The sequence below is a fragment of the Pleurotus ostreatus genome (genome assembly GCF_014466165.1).
Source record: "Pleurotus ostreatus strain PC9 chromosome Unknown scaffold_10, whole genome shotgun sequence".
In the NCBI taxonomy this organism is placed as follows: Eukaryota; Fungi; Basidiomycota; class Agaricomycetes; order Agaricales; family Pleurotaceae; genus Pleurotus; species Pleurotus ostreatus.
The window spans coordinates 1,111,199-1,126,572 of NW_023503165.1; the positions used below are offsets into that span (position 1 = coordinate 1,111,199).

General features: G+C 49.4%; 4 protein-coding genes across 4 annotated transcripts; 2 read left to right on the forward strand and 2 right to left on the reverse strand.

Moving 5' to 3' along the window:
* Positions 1-1,549: 1,549 nt before the first annotated feature.
* On the forward strand, positions 1,550-3,093 carry PC9H_002132 (uncharacterized protein; the record flags this gene model as incomplete). The annotated part of the gene is made up of 9 exons (XM_036771774.1): positions 1,550-1,574; positions 1,637-1,707; positions 1,762-1,982; positions 2,040-2,184; positions 2,247-2,276; positions 2,336-2,418; positions 2,486-2,585; positions 2,676-2,984; positions 3,046-3,093. The coding sequence occupies 9 exons, from the start codon at positions 1,550-1,552 to the stop codon at positions 3,091-3,093; spliced, it is 1,032 nt and encodes a 343-aa protein (XP_036626395.1).
* A 151-nt stretch (positions 3,094-3,244) lies between these two features.
* PC9H_002133 (uncharacterized protein) lies at positions 3,245-5,239 on the reverse strand (the record flags this gene model as incomplete). The annotated part of the gene is made up of 1 exon (XM_036771775.1): positions 3,245-5,239. One exon carries the CDS (start codon positions 5,237-5,239, stop codon positions 3,245-3,247), a length of 1,995 nt encoding a protein of 664 aa, XP_036626396.1.
* A 745-nt stretch (positions 5,240-5,984) lies between these two features.
* PC9H_002134 (uncharacterized protein) lies at positions 5,985-10,034 on the forward strand (the record flags this gene model as incomplete). Its single annotated transcript, XM_036771776.1, has 19 exons — positions 5,985-6,243; positions 6,301-6,436; positions 6,483-6,771; positions 6,827-6,981; positions 7,038-7,121; positions 7,181-7,378; positions 7,430-7,503; positions 7,559-7,659; positions 7,715-7,733; positions 7,796-7,898; positions 7,991-8,054; positions 8,107-8,243; positions 8,300-8,386; positions 8,436-8,587; positions 8,640-8,842; positions 8,901-9,009; positions 9,062-9,237; positions 9,294-9,459; positions 9,520-10,034. 19 exons carry the CDS (start codon positions 5,985-5,987, stop codon positions 10,032-10,034), a joined length of 3,027 nt encoding a protein of 1,008 aa, XP_036626397.1.
* A 1,112-nt stretch (positions 10,035-11,146) lies between these two features.
* PC9H_002135 (uncharacterized protein) lies at positions 11,147-12,043 on the reverse strand (the record flags this gene model as incomplete). The annotated part of the gene is made up of 7 exons (XM_036771777.1): positions 11,147-11,162; positions 11,215-11,309; positions 11,361-11,453; positions 11,515-11,540; positions 11,599-11,694; positions 11,752-11,913; positions 11,968-12,043. 7 exons carry the CDS (start codon positions 12,041-12,043, stop codon positions 11,147-11,149), a joined length of 564 nt encoding a protein of 187 aa, XP_036626398.1.
* Between the last annotated feature and the right edge of the window lie 3,331 nt (positions 12,044-15,374).

Below are 15,374 nucleotides of genomic sequence, written 5' to 3' on the forward strand. Positions count from 1 at the left end.
CGGTACGCGCTCGAGTTTCTTGTTTGACTCAGCTCCCAGTTTGGGTCGTCTTGCCATCGCAGACCAAATTCATGCACCACGTTTTCATAGGTTTCACCTGTGGTATATCTATACTCCAAACAAAGAGTCAAGGGAGCCATCAAGGTACGGGCGCTTGGGCCCGCACGGAATACGACGACGGGGACTGACACAAAGTCGGGCAAAGCTCTGATTGTGAGTTCATCGGTGTGATCGTTTTTGGTATCCTAGCTGGCATTTCTAGTACCTTGGTGATTGACAAGCTGAAGACTGGCCGATCAGCCCAGCAGTTGGATACCCGTACATGGATCACTGGTACCATGTCCGCGCCTCTCCCCTGTCAAACAACGAGAGGTAACATCGGAAATTGACATCATCAGCCCATCAAGCAGCAACCTTTTCCAACAGCAGCGAAGACTTTTTGACCGGAAGTTCCTTGACCTAGCACGAACCTGGAAGGCTAAAGAAGGGTAAGCATGGAGGGTGACCAGATAAACCAATTTGCGAAGCCTTACGTACAGTGGCACGGTTAGGGTGGAACCTCACTTACCAATCATACATTGCAGCCGAAAGTGCCTAAACATCCGAAGAAGAATGACAGCACACATGCTCCCCCGGAGTCTCCTGAGAACGGTTCCAGAACGCATCATGAAAATAGCACGGGGAATTATGATGCTTATTTATCGATGTGTTCGCGTGACGCACAGTACGCTAACTGGCTGGCCAGCTGTCTTATACTATGGTGAGAATACTTCAGTGAGAATCAAGGAAAGTCATTCTGAGCTCTTGAAAGTCTTGGCTGCCAACGTTTGCGACTCGCAGACCCTTCAGGCTGAGTTGAGGACAGCGATCTAGCCCGTACGGGATAATGGGCAAGCAACTTACGTTACTCTAGGCGGTCCTGTTGCGAGACGTGGTGACGAAATCCCGTATGGAACGGAGTCCGGCTAGGCAGTGGATACAGCGACAGCGACGATAATGTAACTCAAAGTTTTCGACAAAATCGCACTGCACGAGCGGCCCTTATGTCTTCGTCTGCTACACGCATCAGCGCTGGTACCTATCGTAAATACGGCGAAGGGATGGGGAGGCCAATCACACCTGCCGTAAGTCCAAGCCAGAGGCTTTCTTTTGTTTGTCCTGCAGCTATTTTGCCTTTTTCGATGAATTTTCAGACCAATGTCGTCGATAAATCGGGTGTAGAATCTCACAACAGCTTTTCCTACGGTGTACGAACCCTGGACCTTTTGAGGCTTAGGCTGGATGAGAGGCGCACACGGTCTGCTGACCATCGGGGCGCGACGGGCATTGTGGGCGACATGCGGAGAAGACGCGAACGACGTGGTGGTCGCCTCATACTGCCAGTGCTGCTGCTGTAGCTCAAGTGTACGTTGTTGCCGAGGCGTCCAGGTCAATGCCGCCCAGGATTTGAAACCCCGCGAGCGAGCCCGAAGCATGGCACAGTTCTCGACCCTGTGGTCAGCGCTCTGCGGTCACGACGCCAAAGGATTCTTGATTTCAGACGCTCACCATGAAGGACACTCTTACAGACGCCAGTACGTCGGACACATCACATATCACTGTCACTTTCAAATTGTCTGATCATCATTGCGAATAGATTTCCCCCGTACTGCGGATCACCGAGTATATCACCTTGGTCTTCGGCCAGGCGAAGTCGCCAATCGCATCGTAAGTTGATGATAGAGATCAAGAAGATCGTGTCTCGAATCATGGCCTTACTAGGTTACGGTTGGCTCCCCATCTCGCGCTGAGACTATCGCGAAGTTACTCGATGAGTCTCCACAGCCATTCAGATTATCCTCCGAGCGCGGATTTTTGACCATCACTGGCCGATACAAAGGCGCACCAGTATCTATCGTAAGCATCGGGATGGGTAGTCCGAATATGGACTTCTTTGTACGAGAAGTTCGGGAATGCATCAGTGGCGACATGGCTGTGATCAGGTAAGGGCGCGCGTTAAAGTTTGCCAATGTTACATCTGATGTACATAATCTCCACAGACTTGGATCTTGCGGCGCGCTCATTAATGTCCCTGTGGGCTCCGTTGTTGTACCTAAGGCCAGCGTCGCGGTGTCCCGCAACGTCGACTTCAATTTTAGCGATCCAGACAGTTGCACGGATCCAGCGTATCGCATCAGTAAACCCGTGAATTCAAGTCATCGTGTTTCTTACTTTCGTCGAGTCTCATCGGTCTGCCCTTTCGTCAGGTCGCTGCCGATCCGGATCTCCACCGCGAGGTATAAACATGGTTTTGTTTGTTCATTTGTGGATAGCATAAATGATGTGAGGCAACTAGGTTCATAAGGCTCTGGAAGCGGCTCGTCCAGCTGGTTCAGACACTAGCATTGTCACGGGTACTGTGAATGCTTCCGCAGATAGGTTAGCATGCTCGCGGCAATTCCCTCTTCGTGACGCGGAGGATTGACGTTAATCTACTACCCGCTAGCTTCTATTCGTCGCAGGGAAGACAGACCTCGTTTCCGGATCACAATGAGAACTTGATAGAACAACTATCGGCTTCGTCGAAGGACCTAGCGACGCTGGAGGTGATTACCCGGTCCTATATTTCTCACTTACCCGCTCATTCATGCCCATGACTTGATCTTAATTTCCCTCCACACGTACACAATGATCAGATGGAAACGTTCCACCTTTTCCATTTGGCCGCATGCTGGGGACGACATACACCCGCAGGGAAGCCTACTCCAGCCCCGCTTACCACCAACCCAGTCTCCCCCACAGTTCATCAATCGGCGTCTTCGAACCAGCCCATTTCACAAGTATTGGCTGATTCCGACACAGTGATCAAAGCAGCCGCAGCCCAACTCGTCTTCGCTTCGCGCACCTCGCAGGCTTTTATCACTCCTGAACAAGTTGCGGAACTCGAGGCATGGTCAGCCAAAGGCGTCCTCGAAGCACTCAAGAATACTCCCATGGAAAACAATGTGAGCAATCAAATATTTCCGCTTTCGGGGGTTTTGAAGACATGCCTAACGACCGTCACAGAGGCTCCACCTGGAGGAAGGCAGCGTCTGGGAGTATCCAACGAGTTAGACTAAAGGTGTCCTTGACACACACACGAGGATATTTATGGATATCTAATCGTTCATACGACGCCCTTGCCGAAACTTGAATGAAGTGCAATGTAATAAGCAGTCACTTGTATATAGCGAATGTTGAGCTCGTATTAAAGTTAGATGTGTTATCAAGAAGACGTAGGCTTTCTTTCCGTATTTTCTTTCCACGCTACTTCTAAAACCCCCAGTTCCTCAAGCGACAACGCTTCCTCCTCCTTCACAGCTTCGCAGCCCTCGATCCGAACATGGATGACATTGGCAGTGGGAGTTGGGACCCCGATAAAGGGTACGCCATGGTCCATGTGGGTCACGGATGACGGTTCGAGGTCTATCTTGGCCTGATCCTGGCGTGGCCCCCCGTGCTGCCGGGAACGAGGCTTCCTCAACGGTTTAATGACCCTCAAAAGTTGGGCATTCTTTTCCTTCCTTGACAAGGCCCGCGAAGAGATATCATCGTCCTGTTCTTGTCCGGGCATTGCCTCATATTGTTTGTTTCGCGCCGTTATGGCAGCACGGAGGTCCTCGATCTCCAAGTCGTTACACCTCCAAAAAGCCAGGATTTCTAATCTGGGACAGACTTTGACCCTGGGACTTCCCGTAGACATGATGCCCTTGCCGGGACCGTCCTTTGCAAACGTGGTGATAACCGTGAGGTCCGCAAGACAACCTAATATCACCCCAACACCGACGCAGGTATCCAAACCCAGATAGGTCAGGGCAGGCAAATAGCCGAGCATCGCTTGAACTGCCGTCCTCTGCGAGGTCGTTATTTCATAGCGTGACAGCGTGAGATGCGTAAGGTGTGGTAGACGAGGGTCTCGAAAGATTTGCTCGAGTCGCGGCACAGCGCCATGGATAGGACACAGACCAGTATTGATAAGATCCAACTTCTGTAGATGGGGAAAGGCGTAGCATCGTAGTGAGGACTCGTGTTTGTTGTTATCGAAGTCGCATTCGAACTGGATGTAGAGCTCTTTGAGGCACTTGAAGATTATTATGCCCTCTGCGCCCAATCTAACTCCATGGTCGCTTATTTTGTCTACGCAGATGTCGATTATCTCCAGGGACGGGAAGTGGAGAAGACGAAACAATTTGTGCAGGTCTGTGTAGGAGAGCTGGCCGTTCCATTCGATATGCTTCAACGAAGGGGATTCTACGGGTTCTAAAGAAGTCGGAATGTCGTCCTCTCCCGGGAATAAGATATGGATTTGCGTAAGGACTAACACCTCCAGTTGTCTGGCTGTCGAGATGAAGGACCGCAAAACAGACAGGTGAATGGGGGGACGCGCTGATCCGGTCGAGTTTAGTTCTACAAAACGAAGATTCGTAAAGAGGAATGACGAGAGAAAGGAAAGGGGGATATGATCCAAGTGGAGTTCTTCCAGGGAACAGGTCCATTCTTTGTCGGAACTGAAAGGTAAGAGGACTTTGCGCCGCGCGCGCTCTTCCTGTCGTGCATGATTAGCAATCTGAGCAGCTCCGCAAGAGATATGGAGGCGTCGGATGGCCAATAATGCGGCGGGCCGGTTGACAAGGGTGATGATGAGAGGAAGGTTTCTAGAGTCCAGTGTTTTCCAGGTCAATGAATTCAAACTGGGGGAGTATGTATCCACTATGTCCAAGATGAGATCCTCGACGGAGTCGTCTCGCGGGCCACCCTTGGAGCATTGGTATGTGATCTCGACAGGCGGCTGCCCAGCTAAACGATGTAGAAAAAGGTCGGCGATTTTCAGGCTTGATTTCGTACACTCGAACTGTAACCGGGTCCATAGACCTGTCGTTGCCAAGCAGAGTCGCCGCCAGAGACCACAGACCTGCGAGACAGACAGGGCGACACCTTGGTAAGTCGGTTGCCTGGTATTGATAGTATCAGTCACCACACAAATGTCGAATATATGGAGCAATAGCTCGCTCGGGAGTCTATTTATGGAACATTCGAGTGCTTTAAGCTTCTTCAACTGTGCTTCGAGGGAGGCTGATTTGGCTTGGACATCGGTGCGCATGGCTTCCATTTGGCCAATGAGAGTAGTCAGGTCGCGGTCGCGTTCTCGAAGGCTTTCTAGTTGAGTTATGATGATGGATTCTTCTGCCTTGATTTCGGCCAGACGGGAGGGACTCAACATGGAGAATTGTGGAACTAGGCATTAATTAAGTATCACATTATTGAAGCAGTTAGCAATCATGTACCCACTTGAAAGCGGCTATAGCATAGATGTTGAGCAGTGAGACACGCTGACCGCACCTCCGAATATTACTAGGGTTTCTGCTGGGAAATCAACAGGGAAATCAGGTTTCTGTGGCCACGTACGGGAACGGAATTCTTCGATTCCCTAAGAACTGTAACGTCAGTAGTTATTTCTAACCAACGCAATTTAATTTATCTTACCAGACTCTTTCTGACGACAAAGACTTTATCGTCTCATTGTTCCTGGCGTACAATCGGACGACTCCGGCAATGAGCTGAGCTCGAAGAGTCTGAACTCCGAAACGTCGTGGTGTTCGCAAGTACTGCACTTACTTCTACACAACCATAACACGGCCGTGTGGGGCCCGGGCGAAGACAGCCCTAACTATTCCCTGCCTTGATGCCCGTCAAAGTCGAGGGGCATGGGGCCAAGATGTATCCCCAAGGGGTTCCTTTCAACGTCACCGCTTATCTCGCCTTCCCTCGCCCTTCAGCCTGAAGTCACCCTCGGAGGTCAGTTACATACTGAGTACTACAGACTTGCTCATGCCATGGTGTAGGATGCCCGGCCTGAACCCTTCGTGCCTTTCTACTCGGATGTAATTGCTGCAGGGACATTTCCAATGTGTTTACTTGTTTCTCAATAAATAGATGAGACTTCGAAGGTCTACGCGACATACACCATGTGGAGCCCCTCTGTAAAGAAGCAAAAGTTATCACACCCCGACGATATTCAGGTGACCAGCCGTAGTGTACAAGAAGTGGCCGTATACACGGAGAGCACTAGCCTGTTCATCATGCTTCCCTTGGCCGCTTTTTTGACGGTTTTGGTGCTTGGGGCATTTGCAAGGAAACCTTCAGTTCTGCAAAGGCAGCTACTTCCCGATCCTTCAAACCAAAGCCCATCGGAAACGAATGGTTTCAACGTTTCGCAATGCCCTGGTGCGTAGCTTAGCTGGTGGACGGATCGAGTCCAAGCTGATAAACAAAAACTCGAAGGTTATAATCTCCATCAACTAAAGGAAAGTGACTTTGGATTCACAGCCCAACTTTCCCTCGCTGATCCGGCATGCAACGCATTTGGACGTGACGTTGTCAACCTGACAATCCAAGTCACCCATGAGTCGAGAACTAGGTGAGCTCCGTTGTTACGACTCGGGAAATTAACTAATGTTCAACAGGCTTCATGTGAACATCTTCGACACCGATGGTTTGCAGTATGTAGTTCCTGAGACGGTTGTCTCTCGCCCACGTGGCCATTCTCCACCAGACTCTTCCGACTTGGTTTTTAACTATGATGCCTCTCCTTTCGCGTTCTGGATTACGCGACGATCCCAACCTGGAGCCACACCTCTATTCGATACCAGGATCTCCTCGCTTCCAAAGGCTCCAATAGCCCCCGTTATCCCTGCTGATAACAGCACAGCCCTAGACGGGTTTCCCCTCGTGTTCGAAGACCAATATCTTCAAGTTCGTATCTAGAAGCATTCAGTTAGCCCTACCAATTACTGATTATCGCGTACAGCTGACATCAGCGTTGCCACTTGATGCTAATATCTATGGCCTGGGTGAGGTGGTAGCCCGCAGTGGTTTTAGGAGAGATGTGGGTGGGCATAGTGGCCCCGGCACCGTCCAAACGATGTGGGCAAGAGACATTGCGGATCCTATTGACGAAAACATGTATGTTGTTCGGTCAGTGATGTTGCTCAAGTCCTCGACTTACCGAAACAATCCAGCTACGGATCGCATCCAGTGTACCTGGAACACCGGTTCAATGCCACGACAAAGAAGTCCAACTCGCACGGTGTATTCCTTCTAAGGTGATTCCATCCCTCCAAGTCCTTACAATAGTTCATGACTGAATTCTATGTACCTCAAGTGCCGCAGGAGCAGATATCCTTCTATTGACGCCTCCAGGCTCTGCCGTGTCTTTAGTAGAGTATAGGATGATCGGAGGAGTGCTTGACTTCTACTTCTTCTCCGGTCCAACACCTCAGGATGTCATTGAACAATACGGAGTATTAGTCGGGTTGCCCACTTGGCAGCCCATTTGGGGATTTGGATTCCATTTGTGCAGGTCTAGTCGCCTTTCGACCTTGACAATATAGACCACTCAACCTTATTCTAGATGGGGCTATCGAAATATTGATGAAACACGTCAACAAGTTTTAGCTATGAAAGCCGCCAACATTCCGCTAGAAGGTGAGTCTGGCTTGTCCTGACATACAACGATTAGACTGATCCGGGTGTGGCATAGTCATGTGGAACGACATTGATCTCTATCATGCCGTTAGAGACTTTACAGCTGATCCCGTCTCGTTCCCCGCAGACGATGTCAGAGCTTTTATTCTTGAATTGGTACAGTCTCCTCCACAAGACATTTCTATCATTTATCTAATAACCATTGACCTAGGCGGCTAATCATCAAAAATGTGAGTGCCTAGTTCGTTCGAGTAATTGAACTTGGCTTAATTAAGCCTCCTATGAAAACTAGATATTCCAATTGTTGATGCTGCTATACCGAAACAGGTCAATGAGACTGATCTCGTGAGTTTTCATCCGAGACGGATGTATCTGCTTATTAACCCCGAAAAACAGTACGATCCCTACACGCAAGGAACAATTGAGTAAGATGATGTTGCCAGTTTGCTGCCACACCGTTGCCACGCCATCTGATCCTATCTAACAGGAAAGTCTTCATCACTAATCCTGATGGGTCAGAATACGTTGGCCAGGTCTGGCCTGGCTACACTGTACGCCTCCTGTTTCCTTGTATCAGACCAATCTGTTTGACGTTGGCTACAGGTCTTTCCGGATTGGTTCGCAAACAATACAGAGAAGTGGTGGACAGATGCTCTTCGGAATTGGACTGCTTTAGGGGTGCAGTTTGCCGGGATATGGTTGGATATGAACGAGGCAAGCTCTTTCTGCGATGGCTCATGGTAAATCCCCGCGTTCAACTTCTTGCAAAATTCTCCGACTTACATTACCCCTATAGTGGCAGTAACACCAATATCAGCAACACATCTGTGCCTTTCCTCCTTCCTGGGCAGCCTGGCAATCTAATCGTAGATTACCCAGAGTGGTGAGACGGTATTCTTTGCGTCGGTTACCCTGATTAAGATTTTACACAGTTACAATTCATCCCTCTTTGGACCGAGTGGTAACATGACTGTCGATGGTCGATCAACGTGCACCCCAGCTGTTGAACTCGAACGGCGTAGCTTTGATGCTGGCCCCGAAAGCGGAATCAACGTCAACACGCCGCCATACACTATCCACAATGGTATACCTCTTAGAACCACGTCAATGCGATGCATTAACACAGGAAACCATAGGGTTCGGGCGCCTCTCTGAACATGCACTAGCGACTAATGCCACACATGCCGATGGCTCGGGCGAGATAGACGTGCACAACCTGTGGGGTCTGATGGAAGAAATCGCTACTCACCGTGCCCTGTTGGAGCTCCACCCAGATCAACGTCCTTTCATCATCTCTCGCTCCACATTCGCTTCTGCTGGCAAGTGGACTGGGCATTGGGTATGATTTCATTCCTCTGGGTTTCAACTGCCTTGCTCTGACGTGCCCCGTAAAATAGCTAGGCGACAACTTCAGTAAGTGGCAATACATGCATTTCAGCATTCAAGGTGTATTGCAATTCCAATTGTTTCAAATACCTTTCGTCGGGGCAGACACTTGTGGATTCAGTGGGTGATCTGCATCTGACTTGGCATGTACACACGCTGACGCCGCCAAAAGACGGGAACTCGGACGAGGAACTCTGTAACCGTTGGATGCAACTGGCCGCTTTCACCCCTTTCTATCGAAACCATAATATCCTGGGCGCCATACCCCAGGAACCATATAGATGGGATAGCGTAGCCAATGCTTCTCGCACAGCCATCGCCGCTCGATATTCGCTTCTGCCTTACTGGGTATGAAACACGATTGACACTCAACGTTCAACTTCAAAACTCATAATTCTATTTAGTATTCTCTGTTTGCCAATTCTTCAATGGCTGGAACGCCTCCTGTCCGCGCCCTTTTCTTCGAGTTCCCTGATGAGCCAAAGTTGTTCGGCTTGGACCGACAATTCTTGGTAGGAAGAGACATCCTGGTCACCCCTGTTCTCACCCCTAATTCTACAACTGTCGAGGGTGAGCATATGCACTTGCCAGCAATTTTCGCTGTCGCTTTAATCATCGCGTGCCTTGTAGCTATACTCCCCGGTCAAGGCTCTGTCATTTGGCGCGACTGGTGGACGCACGAAGTGGTGGACGGCACAGATTCTGGCGACGTGACTCTTCCAGCGCCTCTTGGCCATATCAATGTCCATGTCCGGGATGGATCCGCCATCCTTCTTCATGCTCAGCCCGGTTACACAATCGAAGAAACCCGACAGGGCCCTTACTCTCTTCTTGTCTCACTCACCCGGAACGGTGACGCAATCGGACATGCTTACGTTGATGACGGGGTCAGTATTCCACCGACAAGCAACAGGATCCTTAACTTTATGGCAAGCCGTGCCAGCCTGGCCATTAGCAGCAGAGGGAGGTTTGACATCAAGCAGCGGATGCACGAGATTACAATCTTGGGAGTTCACACAAAACCTCAGCGTGTGACTGTACAAGGCCGAGACACGACTTGGCACTACGTACCGACGACGGAGAAGCTGGTCATCAATCAGATTGACCTTGACTTGAACCAGGAAGCGCGGATTTTGTGGGGGTGAGATTGATCGGAGAGCGATTTAATCAGGAAACCGCTTCAAGTTATAGGTTAGCATCACATTGAGATATGTAGTACGCAGGCATTCCTATAGATTGCGTTTCTTACTAATTGGCCGTGTTCCACTCATTGGTCGTCCCCGTTAACATTCCTTTAGTGGACCAACTTTCGGCCCGCTGCCAGTCCCGAGGCTGTATTCTAGACTACACGAAGCTATTACTTCCCCACTCACTTCGATCTCCCTGCTTGATGCCTCTACCCGCTAGCAGGCAAAGCCACTGGCCCACGTTCAAGTGATTGTCCTCATCATATGATCTGCTACCACTGGGGCCGTCTATGATCAATTATGCCGTTAAGTGCCTATCGCCTTCGTATATAATAACTGCCTATCTTTTGCGTCCATGACCCTACATCATCCATTGAGAAGGATGTGTCCTTTTCCGAGGAAAATGAGGCTTCCTGTCGTGGTTTCAAGCTCTTGCAAGTATCTTCCTTCGCAGTTATCGAAAATTCATTTGATATCAAGACGAACAAGTTGGTTAGTTGAACGTAGCTAATGCATCCCTATTATTGCTCGCTATTCGCCTCTGTTTTGATGAGTAGGAAATCACAGACGCTGAACTTCCCGCGCAGCTCAGAACTTCTTGAGTATTGTTTATTTTCCCATTCTTCTATAGGTACAAGGTCTCTCACCCACCCCCTTTCCTTTGAGCTCGCTGACGAGCCAAAATTGTACGGCTGAATCTCCAATTCTTCCGCTTCTGGTCACCCCTGACGCTGTGCTAGTACGATAGTATGTATACTCCGAAAGCTACTGTAATCAAGGGTGCGTTGCCTGGCGTGAACATTCGGACAGTGGATAACATACACCAGTGAGGAGCGGTGGTACATACTTAGGTGGTCAGTCCATCTCCGGGATGGATCCACCCTTATTCACGCTCAGCCCGAATACACAATCGAAGGGACTTCTCTTCTTGCTCGGAACGGTGGCGCATTCGGCCCCACTTATACCGATGCGACGTCAGTAATCCGTCACGAGCTACAGGCAAGAGTCGTGAATTCATGTTTACTATTGTATTGAAGTAGCACTAAAATAAGTGAGCAATCGTCGCCTTCTCAAGAGTGCTGAACCCTTCACATGTACTTCAATTGACGGGCTTTGTGCAGAGAAGGATAGAACTCACTGGATGAACCATCGCTGATCACTGGCGACACAATTGCCACCATGGGCATTCTGCGTCGCTTGACAGTTGGGAGCGACGAAGTCGATAACGTCGGCCTGTGTGGTGCTGAGTAACCGATGCGAGCACTACATATTCTTGATGCTTACCCAGTCCAAACGGCAGTAAGTTAAGGAGACGAAGTCCTGGTTGCGGAAGAACGAGAGGCAACTTCTGAATTGCATAGTGATGGTATTGTTTGACTAAGCAAGATCAACTATTAGCACAATATTTGCGATTGCAAGTAATCGAACATGAACGTACCCCGGTGCCAATCTGGAAGAGGGCACCTAGAATAGTTTGAGGTTAGTTCGATATGCCCACGGGTTACTTCGTGAGTGATTATACCTGTGTTTTCAGATTCGAATCGCAGGGCGTCTGCGATGATATGGCACTCGTTCGGGTCTGGACCACCCCCTGCAGGCAAGAAGCAGTTGGTGTTGCCTGTAAAAATTGTATCAATCTGTGATCCATCCTAGAGGCAAAATTGCAGTCGCTTACATGTTGCACCGCATACATTCGCCTGCCTTACTTTGAGGTCGCGCGCGACACGAGGTTGTTTGTCTGCGGGGCAATATAATTGATTGACTTGAACGTTTTTATTCTCTCCTATAAAGGACGTAGAGAGCACAGTTCCTCCGGGGCATAGAGTAGCTGTGGCGTCTGTGGTGGAGCTGTCAGCGCACTGATGTAATATACGTCGGGAATTTTACTTACCATCGACTAGAGTCGGGCTAGCTAAAACCGACAGTGCGAGAGCTGGCAGAAGTGTTAGAACAAAAGAAATCCTCATGGTAGCTTCGGATACTTGATCTAGCTTCAAGGCCACAGCTAATTTATAGCTATCAGGGAACAAAGATACACCTAATATACATCATGTGGCCGCGAGGGTTCTTCAAGACGGGCATCTCCCACCGTAAGAGGGACAGAACCACGCCTAATCACATCGAAGCGATGACCCAGAATAGAGATGGAAGGCCTTGTGAGGCCTATATGAATTCAACCCCACGCCGACTCCCACAGAATAAGTTGGGTCCAGGATCCGATCGATTTTTTCATCCACATCAGCACATGAGAACGTCGGGGTCGGTGATCCATGAGCACATAGTGGAACGCCCCGTCTCATCACCCTTGTCTACGACCTCGCAAGGCGGCCAAGCATGTCCGCCTCAAAGTGCGTAACGGTTTGCGCCTGTCGAACGTCCCCCGTCGCGTATGTTTGTCGTGGATTACTCGGAACAACATACATTGATACTGATCACCCCCTGTATCCATTTGAACCAGGACCACGTGATGCGACATCCCCTCCCATCCACTGGCAGCTATAGTCAAATGTAACAACGAAATTCCTTGTGACTAAATAATACCCTCAGGTCGACATGCTGCCTGCAGGCCCGATTCCCATGCCGTTGGATAGCTACCACCAGTCGAATCACTTCTTTTTCCCTCCTGAGAGTGTCACTGACATAGACCATCACTAGAACTATTTAATCCGCGCCAACGTAGATTTATCAAGATGTTACATTAGTTAGTTCGCTCTAGGTGGGAGTGCTTACGGCGTCACTTGGTGCAGCACTCCTGTAAAGCTTGAAAATTTCCCCTCAAACGCTGCGTAATCATCAAAGCAAGTAAGTATCATTACATCAAACACTACCCAAATACTCATTGGAATCGCACTAGGAGACCGTCATGAGTTTATTTGGAATTGCTGTGTAACTATTTGATCGACGCTACTGAAATCAATCGTTTTGGGTACCGCTCTGAAATGTAGTACGTTCTACCGCAGGTAGAACGTACTACATGAGCCTCGGTGTCGTGTTTCTGGTCTTTAGGCCTGTTATAAGTCCATCTGGTGTTTGGTATGAATGCGCTACGTGATGGAAGCCATCCTCTCGACAACGTGACACACCAAGCTCGCATTGACAATAGTCAGCTTAATTTCAACGGTGCGTGTCCTTGGCTTCTCACTTGTATATTGGCTTACACCCCGTTTCTGGGCATTCTCTACATAGGAGCGAGCTGAAGCATGATGACCCGAACGATTGATCCCCGAATCCGATCTCAATATCGATTACCCCAATACGCCTATCGCAAACCAACCCTCGCGGTTTTTCAGTGTACTCCGCGCGTTATAAGCTTACCGACCGAATACCTCCCTCTCCCCTAAAATTTCAACCGAAAACTCCGTTAACACGGCTTGGCCCACGAGATGCTTTACCATAAGCAACGGTGCTATCCTGAGCTTATGGATGCAAAAGGTGCACTGACTGCAAAAGCTCGTCTGATCCTCAGATTCGCAACTAAACACCGTGCGATGTGTTCGATGCCACGTCCCACGTAATTCATCACGTACGACCTTCCCCCTCAGGCGTCATCCAGTCGCCATTAGGCCGTATTCATACGATGAAATGCACAGCGGCAAAGCATCGGCACTGCATCACTCCTAACGACCTCCCCGCCAGCACGCCTCCGTGAACCGAGCAGCCAAAAACCACAACATCTCAGTGACTTGTAAGGACGTTCATCCCAGGATTTGCGGGATACACGTACGGGCGAGTCAGTCATTTGAATCAATAGGCTCTCAGGTCTTCAGCCCGGAACCTCGACCCGACGTGAGTAAAGCCAATATACTCCGCCCACCATGGTTCTCCCTTCCTCCTTCTTTTTTATTCCAGCATCTAACGGACGACACCGACTATCGCTCCACGACGAAGCTGTATTTGACATCGAACGCCCTTGACGTGTCAAATTTTATGTTCTCTTGCAATTAGCGGCGCCGTCTTCGTTGATCTCACCCACACGAGAGAAGGTTAACTTCACCGAAAGGTAGTTTCCGTCCGATGGCATCAAAACTCTGCGGTGACCAAACGGTGAATTATTCACCCAAGTCCTAAGCATCGTGATTCAGAACCCCCCTAACGTGTTCTATCTTTGTGCTTATGATTTACGGAAGATATCAAGGCAGACGTGAGCACCATGATAGGAGGGGGGCTCCATTATTTCGTGACTGTTGTGTCACTAGGTATACATCATTACTCATGATACGCTTGCTAGGAGTGAGCTAATTTCGATGGGCGTGTCATCCAACGATGCTCATTTCCACTCTCACAGGCTTGTATGGTGACCGATCGAAATAATTCAATGACCCCTTTTTCGTTTGGCCTTGGGTTATCATTCTATCGCCTCTCCAAGGTTTCCTGGTGCACACCCATGACGCAAGCAGACCGCCCTTGTCCCGATGACGCCCTGCGAGAAATATTTACCTCAAACCTCTGTGCCTGTGTAAGTACTTTGAAATACAGGGAGCCCTTCAACACGAATTGTCCGCTCGGTGCACGGCCTATGAAAGGTGTCGTAATTAGCAGTTTAGCTATTAGAGCTTAAAGTATTTGACCTCAACTCCAGGGTGTTAGCTGTCGTTATGAGGACGTTATAGAAGGGCTGCATATGCGACTTGAATAAGTGCGTTTGCTTGTCAAGTTTATGCCGGTACCGAGCGGCGTCCAGGAGCCGGCTTGTTAACGCATAGCCAGCGTCCGTTCTGGCACGGAGTTCGACCACTCCCGTGACACTTTGACCGACATGTCCGCGACCAACATACCAGTTCTGTGGATATTGATTGTCAAATTTGATTACTCTCGTGAGTACTAGTCCCTAACATCTCCAGACTCTTCGAGGCATTATTTCACACACCCCTAGACCCATAGGCTGGGACTACTCCTCAAGGCTCAAGGACATTGGCCACCGCAAACTATCCCAAAATTATTGGATAATTAACCTGAATATCTAAATAAACTCGCAGAATGTTAAACTTTAGACGCTGGGCCGAGTGCATTGAGTGTCTTCAAGTCCGCATGATAAAACCAACCCGGGGCTTTCAATCGCCAGCCTCCCAGAAACCTATGGCGTATGTTTGAAAATTGGAGAGCCCCACGATTGGAAAGCGGGAGGTGGAGATCATGAAGTAAAGGAGATGAGAATTGACGATCCGCGGCCAATCAAGGGACACTTACCACTGTAGGACTACCGATCGGGTATGTCCCGAGCCCAAAGCGGCAATTATAGGTTGAGTGGTCGATATTGTAGCAAATTTGGGACCAAACAATCGAGCAGAGAGTTGTTGA